We start from the raw sequence: 15,653 nt of genomic DNA, 5'->3' as shown, positions 1-15,653 counted from the left end.
TGGAGGGGAAAGCCTGCAATGCCTTCTCCAACTCCTACCCAACTCTCTCCCGTGATTTTCACCATCTCTGAAACTCACGTTGGAATAGGCAGATGTTCTGTTAAGAATCGCCAAGTGTTGGGTTCTTGCTGAACAACTCTTACCTTTGCTCAAACATTCCCCCACCCCCACCACCACCTTTACAACTAACATCGTCCATCCCTGGGCCATTTTTTTCTCCGGGGATCTTAAAAAATGAAAAACTCGAAGGATTAGGAAACAGGACGGTGGCCCTACCGGCGGAAGGGAAACGGAGGCAGCACTACAGGAGGAATCCCCATGCCCTTCCCACCTCCCTCTGGAGGGGCCACACAACTGCAGGGACGGCCTTCCGAGCTTTCCAAGCTTGCCGGGCTGTTTCCCCTCTTCTCTCAGAGGCAGTTACAAAGCTCATTGAAAGATACTGACCTTCAGCGTAAATTGGTGAAAACTTTTCTACAAAATATTTTGGCACTGTTTCAAGAAACTTGGAGAGCTTTATACCCTTTGATCCAGTAATTCCACTTCTGGACTCTATCCTAAGGAAATAGGAAGCACAGATAAAAATACGTGGGCAGCTACGCTTATCACTGTGATATTTATAATATAAAGCAAAAAGGAAACGACTTGGATATCCATAATTAGGGATTGGTTAAATGCACTATCATGAAGGCATCAAAAATGATGCTTAGGACTTCAAAGGACACGTAAGCAGAGAATTCAGGATATGACACTAAATAAACAATATATAGGGCCAGGTGCCGTGGCTCACGCGTGTAATCCCAACACTTTGGGAGGCCAAGACAGGTAGATCATTTGAGGTCAGGAGTTCGAGACCAGCCATGGCCAACATGGTGAACCCTATCTCTACTATAAAAATACAAAATTAGTGGGGTGTGGTGACGTGTGCCTGTAATCCCAGCTACTGGGGAGGCTGAGGCACGAGAATTGCTTAACTCTACGAGGCGGAGGTTGCAGTGAGCTGAGATCGTGCCACTGCATTCCAGCCTGGGCTGCAACAAAGCAAGACTCTGTCTCAAAAATAAATAAGTAAATAAAATCGTATATATTCCAAATACATATAGCCATGCACAGAAAAATAGAAAAAAAACTGTACTAAAAATTTAGCAATGTCTCCAGAAAGCAGGGCAAATTTTAAAAATAAAATTTAGCAATAGTTATCTTTGAATTACAATTTAAAAAATAACACATATTGTATATCATTTTCCTTTAATTCTAAAAATATATAGTACCAAAAAATAAAAAATAATGGATTGTGAGTGGTTCTTAAATTTTATTTTTTATACTTAAAAAGATTTACAAATGTTCTACAATGTATATATATTGCTTTTTTATCTGTGGGGGGGTGGGGACAGGGTCTCGCTCTGTTGCCCAGGTTGGAGTGTAGTGGCACAATCTCAGCTCATTGCAACCTCTGCCTCCTGGGTTCTAGCAATTCTCCTGCCTCAGTCTCCTGAGTAGCTGGGATTACAGGCATGTGCCACCACGCCCAGCTAATTTTTGTATTTTTGGTAGAGACAGGGTTTCCCCATATTGGCCAGGCTGGTCTCGAACTCCTGACCTCAGGTGATCCACCCACCTCGGTCTCCCAAAGTGCTGGGATTATAGGCATGAGCCACCATGCCTGGCCACATATATTGCGTTTATAAGACAAATTAAGAAAAATTGGACTTTTTTTTTTTTTTTTTTTTGAGATGGAGTCTCACTCTGTCGCCCGTGCTGGAGTACAGTGGTGTGATCTCAGCTCACTGCCACCTCCGCCTCCTGAGTTCAGGTGATGCTCCTGCCTCAGCCTCCCAAGTAGCTGGGACTACAGGCACCCGCCACCACAGCCTGCTAATTTTTTGTATTTTTAGTAAAGCGGGGTTTCACCATATTGGTCAGGCTGATCTCGAACTCCTGACCTTGAGTGATCCACCCACCTAGGCTTCCCAAAGTGTTGGGATTACAGGCGTGAGCCACTGTGCCCAGCCAAATTAGACATGTTTAAAGGAAAAGAAATGTGGCCACCTCTGAAGCTGTCAGACATCCTAATAAAGCCACCCAGATCAGTGCCTTGTCAGAGTTCTCTCAGCTGGCAGGATTGCAGCAGTCTCAGCTCCCAGCCCTGCCCAACTATCTGGAGCCTTGTTCCAATGAAGACTATTTTACCTTATGATCAGTTAGTTATATTTACTCATTCCTGCAATAAATATTTAATAAGCATCCACTATGTGCCAGGTACTGTTGTAGTAATGCTGGGCAAATGGTGAGTGGGGGCATTAGTTTTGGGCCCTGTCCAAGCACAGCATACTTGAGGATGAAGACCAGAAGTGAGCTGCAGCAACTGGTGAGCCCTTTGGAAAAGGGCTCACCAATTGGAAAGTCAGCTGGAAGATAACCTTAGGGGTTTCCTTGGCCAACCCCTCATTATACAGATGAGGCAAGTGACGCTCAGAAAAACTTCAGCCCATTAGTACCTCACTAGACTCAAGTTTGCACTTTGGTCCGGTACTGTTTCCAGCACATCTAGGCGAATATGGATCAGAGAATCCTCAGGATGACAAAAGAGGTTTCTTCCTCATGAGCCCTCCATGCAGTCAGCTGCCAAGTTTGGAGAATCAGTGTAGGATTTCCACAGTCCATCTGGACTTTTCGTTCATGGTAATCCTGCTCATCTTGCCAGTAAATAATCTGAAACATTAAGAAACACTCGTGATACATTGCCCAGGCTGGTCTTGAACTCTTGGCTTCAAGCGATCTGCCTCAGCCTCTCAAGTAGCTGGATTACAGGCAAGCACCACTACTCCAAGTTGGCCTCATAACTTTGGGGCAAGATGTGACCCTAGGCCTGTTTTAAATGCACATCTGGAGTCCTATTTCACACTTAATTCATCTTGGGAGGTGGAGCCCAGAAAACTGCAATTTAACGGGGCACTCCAGAAGCCTGCTATGCACAATGAAGTTTGAGAACCACTGCTCTGGAACCAAACAACTGTGGACTATCACTCTTTCTGTTTGCTTCCTTTCCCCTGGCAGTATCTGGAGAGAAATCCCTCCAAGCAAACTCTGAAGGGATCCTTCCCTTTTGCAAGGTCTCAAGACTTAACTTTTGAATCGTCAGGACCCTGGGTCTACAGAGTGGGAGGGCAGCAACCACAGATTTTCTTGCTGTTCCCAGGTCTGCAGAACTTTCCTCGGTCCCTCTGCCCCACCCTGCCAGGGAGGGAACAGCACAACTCACTTATGAATAGGTCCTTTCTGAGGTCTGTCCACTGGGAGAGAATGCCTTTTTGTTGGCTGCAGCAGTCAGCAAAAAAGGGCAGTGGTGGGTCTCAAAGCCAGACTTGTGAGCACACAGGGGAGATGTCGGGGCCTCAGGGATGTGATCTTGGCCTTGTGCACAGGTCCAGCTACCGCATTGCCTGGCATAATATACAAAGAGCTCAACCCTAACCCTGACCCTCAAGCAGTCAGGGTGGGGCCATAAGGCTCATTTGACTTATGTTTCCCTGTGGACCACCCTTCCTGAGCCTGAGTGTTGAATGGACCAAAGAAATGGGACCATTCAACACACAGCCGAGGAGCTTGCTGGACCCATGAGTCCAGCTCCATTTTAAGTCACAGGGGATTTATGAAGTTTGGGGTGAGAGGACAGGGAGGAAGCTTCAGGTGGCTAAGGGGTATTGTTAAAATGACCTGAAAATGGCCTGGTGCAGTGGCTCACACCTGTAATCCCTGCACTTTGGGAGGCTAAGGCGGTTGGATCACCTGAGGTCAGGAGTTCGAGACCGGCCTGGCCAACATGGTAAAAGCCCGTCTCTACTAAAAATACAGAAAATTAGGTCAGGTGCAGTGGCTCACGCCTGTAATCCCAGCACTTTGGGAGACCGAGGTGGGCGGATCACCCGAGGTCAGCAATTCGAGACCAGCCTGACCAACATGGAAAAACCCTGTCTCTACTAAAAATAAAAAATTAGCTGGGCGTGGTGGTGCATGCCTGTAATCCTGGCTACTTCGGAGGCTGAGGCAGGAGAATCGCTTGAACCCGGGAGGCAGAGGTTGCGGTGAGCTGAGATCATGCCATTGCATGCCTGGGCAACAAAAGTGAAACACCATTTAAAAAAAAAAAAAAAAAAAAAATGGCCGGGCACGGTGACTCACGCCTGTAATCCCAGCACTTTGGGAGGCTGAGGTGGGTGGATCACCTGAGGTCAGGAGTTTGAGACCAGCCTGGCCAACATGGTGAAACCCCATCTCTGATAAAAACACAAAAATTAGCTGGGTGTGGTGGCGGGCGCCTGTAATCCCAGCTACTTGGGAGGCTGAGGCAGGAGAATCACTTGAACCCGGGAGGCGGAGGTTGCAGCGTGCGACCACAGGCCATTGCACTCCATCCAGCCTGGGCAACAAGAGTGAAACTGTCTCAAAAAAAAAAAAAAAAAAAAGACCTGAAGACTGCACTAGAGCAGGATTTTGTAAGAATCACAGTAAATGGATTAGCTGAATCCAATCAAATTTTTTAGGAACCTGGGAGGTAGGGAGTAGCCATGCGTATGGGTGGGAGACAGAATCAAAACAGATTTTAGAATCATGTAATGGTATAACTTTAACCCAGAAAAAAAGGATTCAAAACCAACCCCTCTGAAGGAAATGAAGCTGAAGCTTTCTGTTTTCACTGTGATTATAAAAAGGGCTGTTTTTTCATTTGGTGTTTAGAAAGAATTGTCCCAGACATAAGCAGCTCCAGCAGTAAGAGTTCAGCACTTCTTTCCATCATACAAGTTCGGTTCTTTCCCAGGGCTGCCCTTGTGTCTGGCTCTCTTCCTGCAAGGACTGCAAAGACTGCATGCATGTTAGATTGGGAATCAGTTAAAGACACAGGATTTAATCTGCCATACTGGGGAAGGTCTCAAACCTGTCACATGGCTTCATGGTATTATGGAAAAAGCAAGGACTTTGAGGTCAAAAAGTTCTACAGTCGCTGGGAGCTGCGGTGGCTCAGGCCTGTTGTCCTGGCACATAAGGAGGCGAGGCTACGTGTTTGAGGCCAACCTGGGCAACATAAAAACCTCTCATCCATTCAAAGAAAAAGAAACAAGAAAAAAAAAGTTCTACAGTTAAATCCCTGCATTGTGTGCTTTAGGCAAACCACTTAAGCTTCCTGAGTCTTTTGGGAGCCTTGTCTGGACTTGGTCTCTACTGTCCTAAGTACTCATAGTGGAGCTAGGCTTCCCTGCATTCACCATCTTACTGTCTAAAGAACAGGAAGGGAGACAAAGGAGATAAGCTCTGACGGAGTGGGCAGTACTTTCTCCTAGAGATAGGTCAGTCACTTTCCATTTCCTAAAACTGGGCTTTCACCATTCACACTGGGAAACATCTGCAATATACTCAGGCCCTGCATCTGGTTCCCTCTGGCCACGTGATGAAACCAACATCAGAGCTTTCCAGGAAACAAAGCTGGTCATCAGGTTGCAGAAAACAAGCAGATAAATAATTGATCGTCTCAAATCTCTGCCTCCAAAGATCACAGATAAAAATGAGCCAGCTCTCTTATTTCAAGAAAGCTTGGGTCTTTGGCTTAGAAATCAGAAGACAGGCGGCCGGGTCCGCGGTGGCTCACGCCTGTTATCCCAGAACTTTGGGAGGCTAAGGCGGGCCGATTGCCTGAGGCCAGGAGTTCGAGACCAGCCTGGTAAACATGGCGAAACCCTGTCTCTACTAAAAACACAAAAACTAGCCAGGCGTGGTGGTACGCGCCTGTAATTCCATCTACTCAGTAGGCTGAGGCACATGAACTGCTTGAATCCAGGAGGCGGAGATTGCAGTAAACCAAGATTGCACCACTGCACTCCGGCCTGGGCAACAAAGCGAGACTCTGTTTCCAAAAAATAAAAACAGAGTAGGAGCTAGACCAGCAAAGGGGTAAGAGCATATTCCAGATAAGGGGCTCCCAACTATGGGCAAAAACATAAAGGTAAGCTCAGTGCTCTTGGCAGGAAAGTTCAAAGTAAAGGGTGGAAGGTTACAAATTAGAGGCCAGGTCATGGAGACTGTTAGATGTTACATTTAATGGCTTGGACTTGATCTTTTAACTCAGTGGTTGACAAGCAAGCTGCAGTACACTGATGTGTTATGAATCCACTATAAGCATGCTGCCAAAGCTTGACCAGAATGTAAAAAAAAAAAAAAAAAAGTATATATGTATTATATATAGTATATATGTATTACATATAGTATATATGTTATATATAGTATATGTATTATATATATAGTATATATGTATTTTATATATACGTATTAATTAAGCTAGAATCAACCAGCAAGTAGGCAAAAGGCATAGCATAACATCAGGCCACAAAGATTATATGTTTAGCAAAACATTGAAGATCTTTGCTTTATGGCTATGTAAAAACATGTCATTGGGTTAAGATTTCATCTCTGCCATGGCTGGAAAATAAATTAGGGGATGGATTCTCATGTTGGTTTATCCAGTTTTCCCCTCAAGTACAGATGCTGGTGAGGGAGCTTTTTCTTTCTTCCACATTACTACCTCTTCCACTCGTTCTGGGCCATTTAAAAGGTTCACATTGGGTAATCCAGATACAGTAAAGCAAAGCTTCAAGATCCAGGCTGCTTTCACTGCTGCTGTGTGGCCTGCAAGCAGCTGACAAAGGCCTCCAGGGGTGTGGGTGGAGAGGAACTTGGTGTGATGAGATACTGGGGAGGGGGGAAGGGCAGCTAGAAAAACAAAATGTCTCAATTTGCCTCCAAATTTTTCCTCCTAAAGCAGCAAATCATTTTAATCCGATAGTACACCACTGAGGTGAACAGTGATAAAGCAAATGATGCAAAGATCACAGAAACTTTTAGCTGCCAAGGAACATCATACTGGCATACCAACTCACTGTAATTATTGCTGGCCTGGTGGTTGCTGGTGTGTCATCAGGACAGGTCCTGATCGACCAGTTAACCGACGACCCTTGTTCTAGTCTCATTATCTCTGAATAAGAGTATTTGGAGGTGGCTGCTTTACCCTGGGGACATAAGGGTGATAAATGAGTCCATGCTCAAGGTTCATGTCCTCTATGCTGTAGTAACACCGTATTTTTTTTTTCCGAGACAGAGTCTCACTCTGTTGCCCAGGCTGGAGTGCAATGGCGCAATCTCGTCTCACTGTAACCTCCACCTCCTGGGTTCAAGCAATTCTCCCGCCTCAGCCTCCTGAGTAGCTGGGATTACAGCGTGAGCCCGGCCAATAACACCGTATTATACTGAGACTGATGACATTCACCCAGTTCAGATGAGGTGGTCCACAGCCTATAATCCAGACTAATCTATCTGCAAAACTATTCCAATGTAATGGAAAAGAGTAGACTTCAAGGATGGCAGTTGTGCTTTCTGAGGGGTCCTTATACCTACTCATCCCACCCTACCATCCTACATGCCCAAGAAGGTAGTGATGAGTCAGCCTGGTGCATTCAGTTCCACAGTAAAGAAGCAGGATGATCTAAGTATCTAATTTCCTTATGATAAGGCAGGGAAAAACCATCCCTTTTTTTCATTAGAATCCAAACTATGATAAAGGAGACAGAAAGACACCAGCAAATTGAGCAAAATGTTTACATTTATATTGAAATATACACTAAAACAGAATGAGTTCTACTAGTCAATGAAACTTTGCCAAAGCAAAATCACAAACTTCCAATGGGGAGGTCCAGTCAGCTAGCAGCAGTGATCCCCAAGCAGGAACACCAAGAAACCTGGGGGACCCCTCTCCAAAAAGCCTCCTTTCAAGAGGCCCCAACTCAGTTCTCCCACATGCACCCACACAGATTTAGGAGCTTGGACATGCTCCTCATTTTCATATATTTTTAGTTTCTTCTTCACTGCAATAAATATAAAGTTGGCAATGCTCATACACCACAGCACAGACAATATTTCAGGCTTTAGCATACAATTGTAAACAGTGACTAGGTTAAAAAAATAAAATAAAGTAAGTTGGACTTTTTTTTTTTTTTTTTTTTTTTAACAGACAAAATTCCTAAGAGCCGGGCATGAGCTACTCAAGGTTTGTTTTCTTGGATTAAGGTTTCTGACAAAAGATTCTGGTTTAGGCAGATGCCCTTGACAGTTCAAGTAGACTCACGGTGGTAGCCAGAGCACTGTCTACGGCAACCGAGAACACACGGACTGGAAGGCAACCTGCCCTAGATCACCCTTGGCAGTACATCTTCAAGCTGCCACATTCAAGATATGACCACAGACATCTTTATAGTTCCATCACTGGCTGCCATCTAGTATAGCAGTAATGCATGGGCGAAGGAATACAAATTTGCTGGGAGAGGAAGAGAATAGTATCTCTGCTAGCTGCCTGGAATGTTGGCCCCTTCATCACAATGACAACTAGGACATTTCACTTGGACAGTGCATTAAATTTATAGATTTTTTTTAAAAGTACACAGACTAAGCAGTAAGTTCTGTCACTGACGCAAACTAGGATGTCAAAGAAAATAGATTAACTATTTTTACCTAAAGTAGTGCAAAGAAATCTGGCAAAAAATGAAAGTGAACTCAATATCTGCACATCAGTAACGGGGCAGAATTTTATTTAAAAGGCTAGTGGTTCAAATACTATTGCTTGAATAGCTCTGGTAGATATAAAATGTAGTAACATCTGAGATTTGTATACATGAGCAAAGGAGCTGAGGGCCAGCTCACAAAGGGATATTTGATCCTCAGTCAAGAGAGAAGCTAAAAGCGCATGCTGCAGGAGTAACCTAATGGATTTATTTGGACCGTACTCCCACCTTCTGACAAACAGAAAAAGACCTGGATAGAAAACTGTCTTTCCACACACAAAAATCTGGCTTAATTCTTCTTGCTATACAACTATACCTCAGCTAAGAAAAAAATCTCCTGTGAAAAACTCAACCTGGGCTACTGAAAATAAAAAGCAAATTTTTAATGTCGTAAACAAGTTTAGTAAACACCATGTGGATTTTCTGTTGTTAATGAAGACATGATACATTCAAAAAAGTATGTATTTTTAAAAAAGAACAAAACAAAAAAATTTTCTAGAAAGAGACTTCACAAGAAAAAAATGAGCCCAAGGTTCATCCCTCAATCAGAAATCGGTCTTAGCACAAATCAGTAAGCCCTCCTCCAACATACAAAAGCACTGAAATTTGCCTTTCAATTACGTTACTGAATTTAAACATTAAGCAGAATCACCGCAGAGCATATTTTGATGGGTTACTTCAATACCCACCTGGTCCAGTTCAAAATATCTATAGATCCAGTTTGTACATATTCCATAGGTATACTGATAAAACCATCTATTATCCCCCTTTTTTTTAAATGGCAGTTCTTATATAGCTCAAACATTAAGATCAACAAATTCTCAGATGAAGTACATTAATAAGACACCTCAGAAGTGAAGCAAACCTAGTTTTTACTAAAATCATGGGATAAAGGTAGTGTCTATGCTGAAGAGCAGCTTCACTTGTTTCCCCACGGAAAAAGGCCCAAAATTTTTAGACGATAATTTAAAAACTAAGCCAATAAGGCCAGGCACGGTGGCTCATGCCTGTAATCCCAGCACTTTGGGAGGCCAAGGCGGGCAGATCACCTAAGGTCAGGAGTTCTAGACCAGCCTGGCCAACATGGCGAAATCCCGTCTCTAATAAAAATATAAAAATTAGCCGGGCATGGTGGCATGCACCTGTAATCCCAGCTACTCAGGAAGCTGAGGCAGGAGAATCATTTGAACCCGGGAGGTGGAGGCTGCAGTGAGCCAAGATCACACCATTGCACCCCAGCCTGGGCAAGAGTGAAACTCCATCTCAAACAAAACAAAACAAAAAACAACTAAGCCAATAAAAAAAATAAAATATACATCTTAAGATATTATAAAACTTGAAATAACATCAGGTGCTATGGAATGGGAAACAAGAGTTCTGATTCCCCCCACCCCCCCAAAAAAAACTGTTAACAGGTTTTAAGGGAAAAACAAAACCCGAACTCTGAATATGAATAGCAATACACAGACTCTATAGCACAGAACACCACACAAGAATGAGTTTTACAGCAGTACTATCATGAGATTAACTGGCTGGAAACTACACTTCCAGCAACAGGGCTCCTAGGTCAAAAATATGTTAAAAGCTTGTAATGTCAACAAGGACCAAAAAAACAAAACAAAACAAAAAAAAAGACGGGGGTTAATGAAGGGGAAAGGGGGACATGAAGGGGAATAAGGAGGAAGGGCTGCATGCACGGGTCTATTATAGACATGATATTCAGCAGCATAAAAATAATACCCTCCAAAGAGTCCCTCTACTGGGGCAAAACCTGTTTTTCACTGCTAAGCATGGAAAAGATTAAGAAAGCAGAACAAATTCACTTCTAACTATAGCATCTTCCATATATGAATGACAAGCATGTTCAACCTGATGCTACATGTTAAGAAAATATTCAGTATACATAAAAATCTAAGCAACATAAAAACAAAAGGCTAAATTATGAACCTTAAAAAATTGGAGAAAACACGTTTTAAAGCCAAGTAGGATGATTCTGATAATTATTATACATGACATAATCCACAGAAAGGCCAAGAAAAGAATTTTCATATTGTTCAGTTATTTAGGCTTGATGTTGTCCTAAGAAAACAGTGATAATTCAATGAATGTGTTACACATACAACTAAAAAGTCCCCTTCCGGTTTCAAATGAATTTAAACAACAATCTTCCTTGGCTAATTTTTCTCCTCTGTCAAACAAACCTTCTATGTACAGGACCAGTTTAAATCCCTCCTCCCCTTCAAACACTAGATATGAACATCCAGGAACATTCTACAATGCAAAGTGCCTTAAGAAAGAGAAGGATTCTGTAGTGCCAGTGATAGAACTGATCTGAGGAAGCTGAGATGCTATTAACACTGATGGGAGCCAGTCAGGCAATGGTGGTTTGTTTCTCCTCAGGTGTTTCCTCCAACAACTGCATGATCAGTTCGTGCAGGGGTTTGCAGATCTTTGCATAGCCCCCTCCTGTCAGATGCAGAAAATCAAACATGTCGTGGCAGGAGATGGCACCGTCCGAGTGCACAAAACCCCCGTCGGTATCCAGGAGCTGCACGTTGGCAAGCTTCGGCAGCGAAACCTTGAGGAGTTGGTTCACCTTGGCATTCTTTTGCCTCAAAGGATTGGGTTTCTCACCTCGAGGTAACAAACCCTGGGGCACAGTGGAAAACATTAAATTAGAAGATTCACTTATTTTTCTCTACTTATTATTAATAACTTCACATATTCCTGGAACATCTCCATTTGGCACTTTCTACACCTTTGATTTGTGAAACATTGGAAAATACTGTTTTGAACGAAAGCTAACCATTTCTTCTTAGTTTTTTCATGGGTTCCCTTCCTCCTGTCCCTTAACTGTTGGTATTCTTCAAGGACCTGTCCTTTGGCCCACTACTCTAAATACTTTAGCCAGATCTCTTCCTAGAGCTTCAGAATTACATATTAAACTTCTAGCTACAGAAACAAATTTAAATGTTCCCAAGGCACTCCAAACTGATCCAAAAGCAAGTCATTAAACTATGCTCTTCCTCTTTATCAACTGGTCATTCCAACATCTGCAAGTCTCACATCCCATATATCTTATCTATTTATCATTAAATTACTCAACTTTTGCATCCTAAATGTCATTTTCTTTTCTCCATCCTGATTATATACACTGCTATAGCTGAGGAACTTATCTCCAATCATCTTAATTACTATAAAATCTCCTGATTGGTCTTCCCACCTCCAACGTTGTCTACCCTTCAATCCATTCTCCATTTGGCTGTCAGAATAATCAAGCTCATAGATACACATCATCTATTAATGCCACATGGAACCTACACCATAATATACTATGAGAAAAAGAGGTGGAATGAATGCTGTCTTGATGAATCAGAGCCATTTACCCTGGAATAACCCTGGAATAACTGTTTTAATTTTGTCTCCTTGTAGCCCTTTTCCAATTGCATATATACTAGGATTAGGCATGCGCTACCATGCCCAGCCAAGCAATTCTAAAACATTTTCACTTAAATACACCATAAAGTCTGTTTGCACACAGCCCTCGTAATTGTAATGTGATTACTGCTATCATATTCAATGACTTATGCAATCATTTCCATGATACTACTATTTAGGTTATTTCCAATGTTTTAGTAGTATGGACAACACCATAATTAACACTTCGGTATATCCAATTTAAAAACAGAATATGGAAGGCTTACTGAGCAACATTCATACAACAAGTATTTCCTAAGCAAATACTATGTACTAGTCACTGTACTTAACAGGTGGACTCTTAACACAATCCTTTCTGGAATAAAGCAGGTATAAATAAGTACCTCAACAAGTAAATGAAATGCCTTGTAATAAAAAAGATCTGCCCCCCAGCAACTGTGGATAAAATCCAAACATCCCAACAGCATATGAATTCCTACATGACCTGGTCTGGCGCAGTGGCTCACACCTGTAATCCCAGCACTTTGGGAGGCTGAGGCGGGCAGATCACAAACGAGGTCAGGAGTTCGAGACCAGCCTGGCCAATATGGTGAAACCCCGTTTCTACTAAAAACAAACAAAAATTAGCCGGGCATGGTGGCATGTGCCTGTAGTTCCAGCTACTTGGGAGTTTGAGGCAGAAGAATCACTAGAACCCGGGAGGCGGAGGTTGCAGTGAGCTAAGATCACGCCACTGCACGCCAGCCTGGGCAATACAGCGAGACTCCATCTCAAATTAAAAAAAAAAAAAAAAAAAAAAATCCTACATGACCTGGTTGTGGCCTCTTTCTCCTAACCATCCCAGGCTCAAACTTCATGCAGCCTCCTCTGCTCACCCAACAAACACATACATGTGCAAGCCTTTGCTCAATTCTCTTTATTTTTCTATAATACCTTCTTTCTTTCCCAATTTGTCTGGAAACCAATGAAGTCTTTAAATGCAGATGTCAACTTTTGTTAAACACATTTTCACCTTACTCTAAATAGCACACAGTATAATAATTCTGTGTTGCTGTCTCCATACACTAGACTGTGAGCTCCTTGAGACAGAAACTATGTCTTACTCATTTTTGTATGCTCAAGAACTAGGATAGTGTCTTGTACACAGTGATCCTCAGGTTTTTTGAATAAATGACTATCTTCCTAACACCATCTCACTAAAGAACTAAATTTATATCAGATTTTGCTAAAACATGTTTGAAACTGACTAAGAATATCTACAGCTAGACTTTTTTTTTTTTTTTTTTTTTTGAGACAGAGTTTTGCTCTGTTGCCCAGGCTGGAGTGCAGTGGCGCAATCTCGGCTCACTGCAACCTCCACCTCCCAGGTTTAAGAAATTCTCTGCTTCGGCCAGGCATGATGGCTCACGCCTGTAATCCCAGCACTTTGGGAGGCCGAGGCGGGCGGATCACGAGGTCAGGAGATCGAGACCACGGCTAACATAGTGAAACTCCATCTCTACTAAAAATACAAAAAATTAGCCGGTTGTGCTGGCAGGCGCCTGTAGCCCCAGCTACTCGGGAGGCTGAGGCAGGAGAATGGCATGAACCCGGGAGGCGGAGCTTGCAGTGAGCCGAGATCACGCCACTGCACTCCAGCCTAGGCGACAGAGCGAGACTCTGTCTCAAAAAAAAAAAAAAGAAAAAAGAAATTCTCTGTTTCAGCCTCCCGAATAGCGGGGATTACAGGCACGTCCCACCATGCCCAGCTAATTTTTTTGTATTTTTAGTAGAGACAAAGTTTCACCATCTTGGCCAGGCTGGTCTTGAAATCCTGACCTTCTGATCCACCTGCCTCGGCCCCCCAAAGTGCTGGGATTACAGATGTGAGCCACCGCACCCGGCCTACAGCTAGACTTTTATAGTGAAACAGACAGCTGTTCACCTTTGAGACCATGAAGAGTTAATGCTTTAATCCTATAAAAGGGTAGCACCTTTCTGTTCAGGGTACAACTATAAAGTATCCATTTTCTTGCTGATGAAATTTTTGATGTTTTAGAGAAGATTAGAATGTCTAATATACCACCTTTAACATATTAGCAGTAGAACAGGACAAAGTAATCCAAACATAGGTCTAATAAAAAGACTCAGGATTCAGACAAATCTCATGTGCAATTGTGCAAAAAATTATGGAGGCAAAAAAAAGGGGTACTGAGGCACCAAACGGCTTCCATACTTTTTTTTTTTTTTGAGATGGAGTCTCACTCTGTCACCCAGGCTGCAGTGCAGTGGCACAATCTCTGCTCACTGTAAGCTCTGCCTCCCGGGTTCATGCCATTCTCCTGCCTCAACCTCCCAAGTAGCTGGGACTACAGGCGCCTGCCACCACACCCAGCTAATTTTTTGTATTTTTAGTAGAGACAGGGTTTCACCGTGTTAGCCAGGATGGACTTGATCTCCTGACCTCGTGATCCGCCCGCCTTGGCCTCCCAAAGTGCCGGGATGACAGGCGTGAGCCACAGCGCCCGGCCACAGCTTCCATACTTCTAAACAAGGATGTGTGGATAAAAGATGGCCCCACAGCTGGTATGGGGAATGATGAAACCAGTAAGACAGTAAAATACATTAAAGAAGAGGTCAACGTAAGTATGATAAACTGCTTCCACCTCAAGGTTCTCTAATATTCACGAGCAATCACATTTCTAAAAAGATTGCTCAGCTGACCTAAAGATAACAAACTCTCTACCCACCAAAGACTACATACCAATACAATGATTTTGGCCTGTGGCTGCCTTGTGTTGATAAGTTGTACAATGGCCTCGATCCCACCTGCTACTTCTTCTGCTGTATTTTCGTGGTTATTGGTTCCTACCCAGACAACAATGACCTGCAATTGAAGAAAAAAGGGGGGAAGGAGGAGATAAATACCCAGGAATAAAGGAATGTCCAACATTTAGATGAAAATCTTTTTCTTTTTTTTTTTTTTTTTTGAGATGGGGTCTCGCTCTATCACCCAGACTGGAGTGCAGTGGCACCATTTCAGCTCACTGCAACCTCCGCCTCCCAGGTTCAAGTGATTCTCCTGCCTCAGCCTCCCGAGTAGCTGGGACTACAGGCATGTGCCGCCACGCCCAGCTAATTTTTGTATTTTTAGTAGAGACCTGGGTTTCACCATGTTGCCCAGGCTGGTCTCAAACTCCTGACCTCAGGTAATCCACCCACATTGGCATCCCAAAGTGCTGGGATTACAGGTGTGAGCCACCACACCCGGACGAAAATCTTCTTTCAAAAAGCAAAGGAAAGATAAACTTTTCAAATGGTGTTGGCTAACTTCAACTGGGCAGCTATCCTACTAACTTTTCTTTTAAGAGAGAGAGGGTCATGCTATATTGCCCAGGCTGGTCTTAAACTCCTGGGCTCAATCCATCTTTCTTTGACCTCCCAAAATGCTGGGATTACAAATGTTGAGCCACCACACTCAGCTAGGGCAGAAATCTTAATGCACTGATTTATGCCTCATATCATATATCGGGATAAATTCCAAGGGGAATAATATTTAAGTGGTAAAATTGTACTAGGAGGAAACAAGAGAGAATTATATCATCATGCAGCAGGAAGCTGATTTCTCAAAAT

At 43.2% G+C, this 15,653-nt stretch overlaps 1 protein-coding gene across 3 annotated transcripts in view; it reads right to left on the bottom strand.

Moving 5' to 3' along the window:
* Positions 1–464: 464 nt before the first annotated feature.
* Positions 465–15,653, bottom strand: part of PAFAH1B2 (platelet activating factor acetylhydrolase 1b catalytic subunit 2) — a 34,047-nt gene continuing 18,858 nt past the window's right edge. For 2 of the 3 annotated variants that reach the window (XM_054523833.2, NM_001133502.1), the window contains 2 exon segments: positions 14,785–14,907; positions 7,631–11,253 (listed from right to left, as the gene is read on the bottom strand). In XM_054523833.2, coding sequence (XP_054379808.1) covers positions 10,975–11,253; positions 14,785–14,907 — 402 coding nt within the window. In that variant the 3' untranslated portion in view covers positions 7,631–10,974. 3 annotated transcript variants of the gene reach the window in all.

This window comes from Pongo abelii, chromosome 9 (genome assembly GCF_028885655.2).
Source record: "Pongo abelii isolate AG06213 chromosome 9, NHGRI_mPonAbe1-v2.0_pri, whole genome shotgun sequence".
Taxonomy (NCBI): domain Eukaryota; kingdom Metazoa; phylum Chordata; class Mammalia; order Primates; family Hominidae; genus Pongo; species Pongo abelii.
Note: the sequence above shows the minus strand (reverse complement) of the source record. Positions and strands in the feature narration are given on the sequence as shown.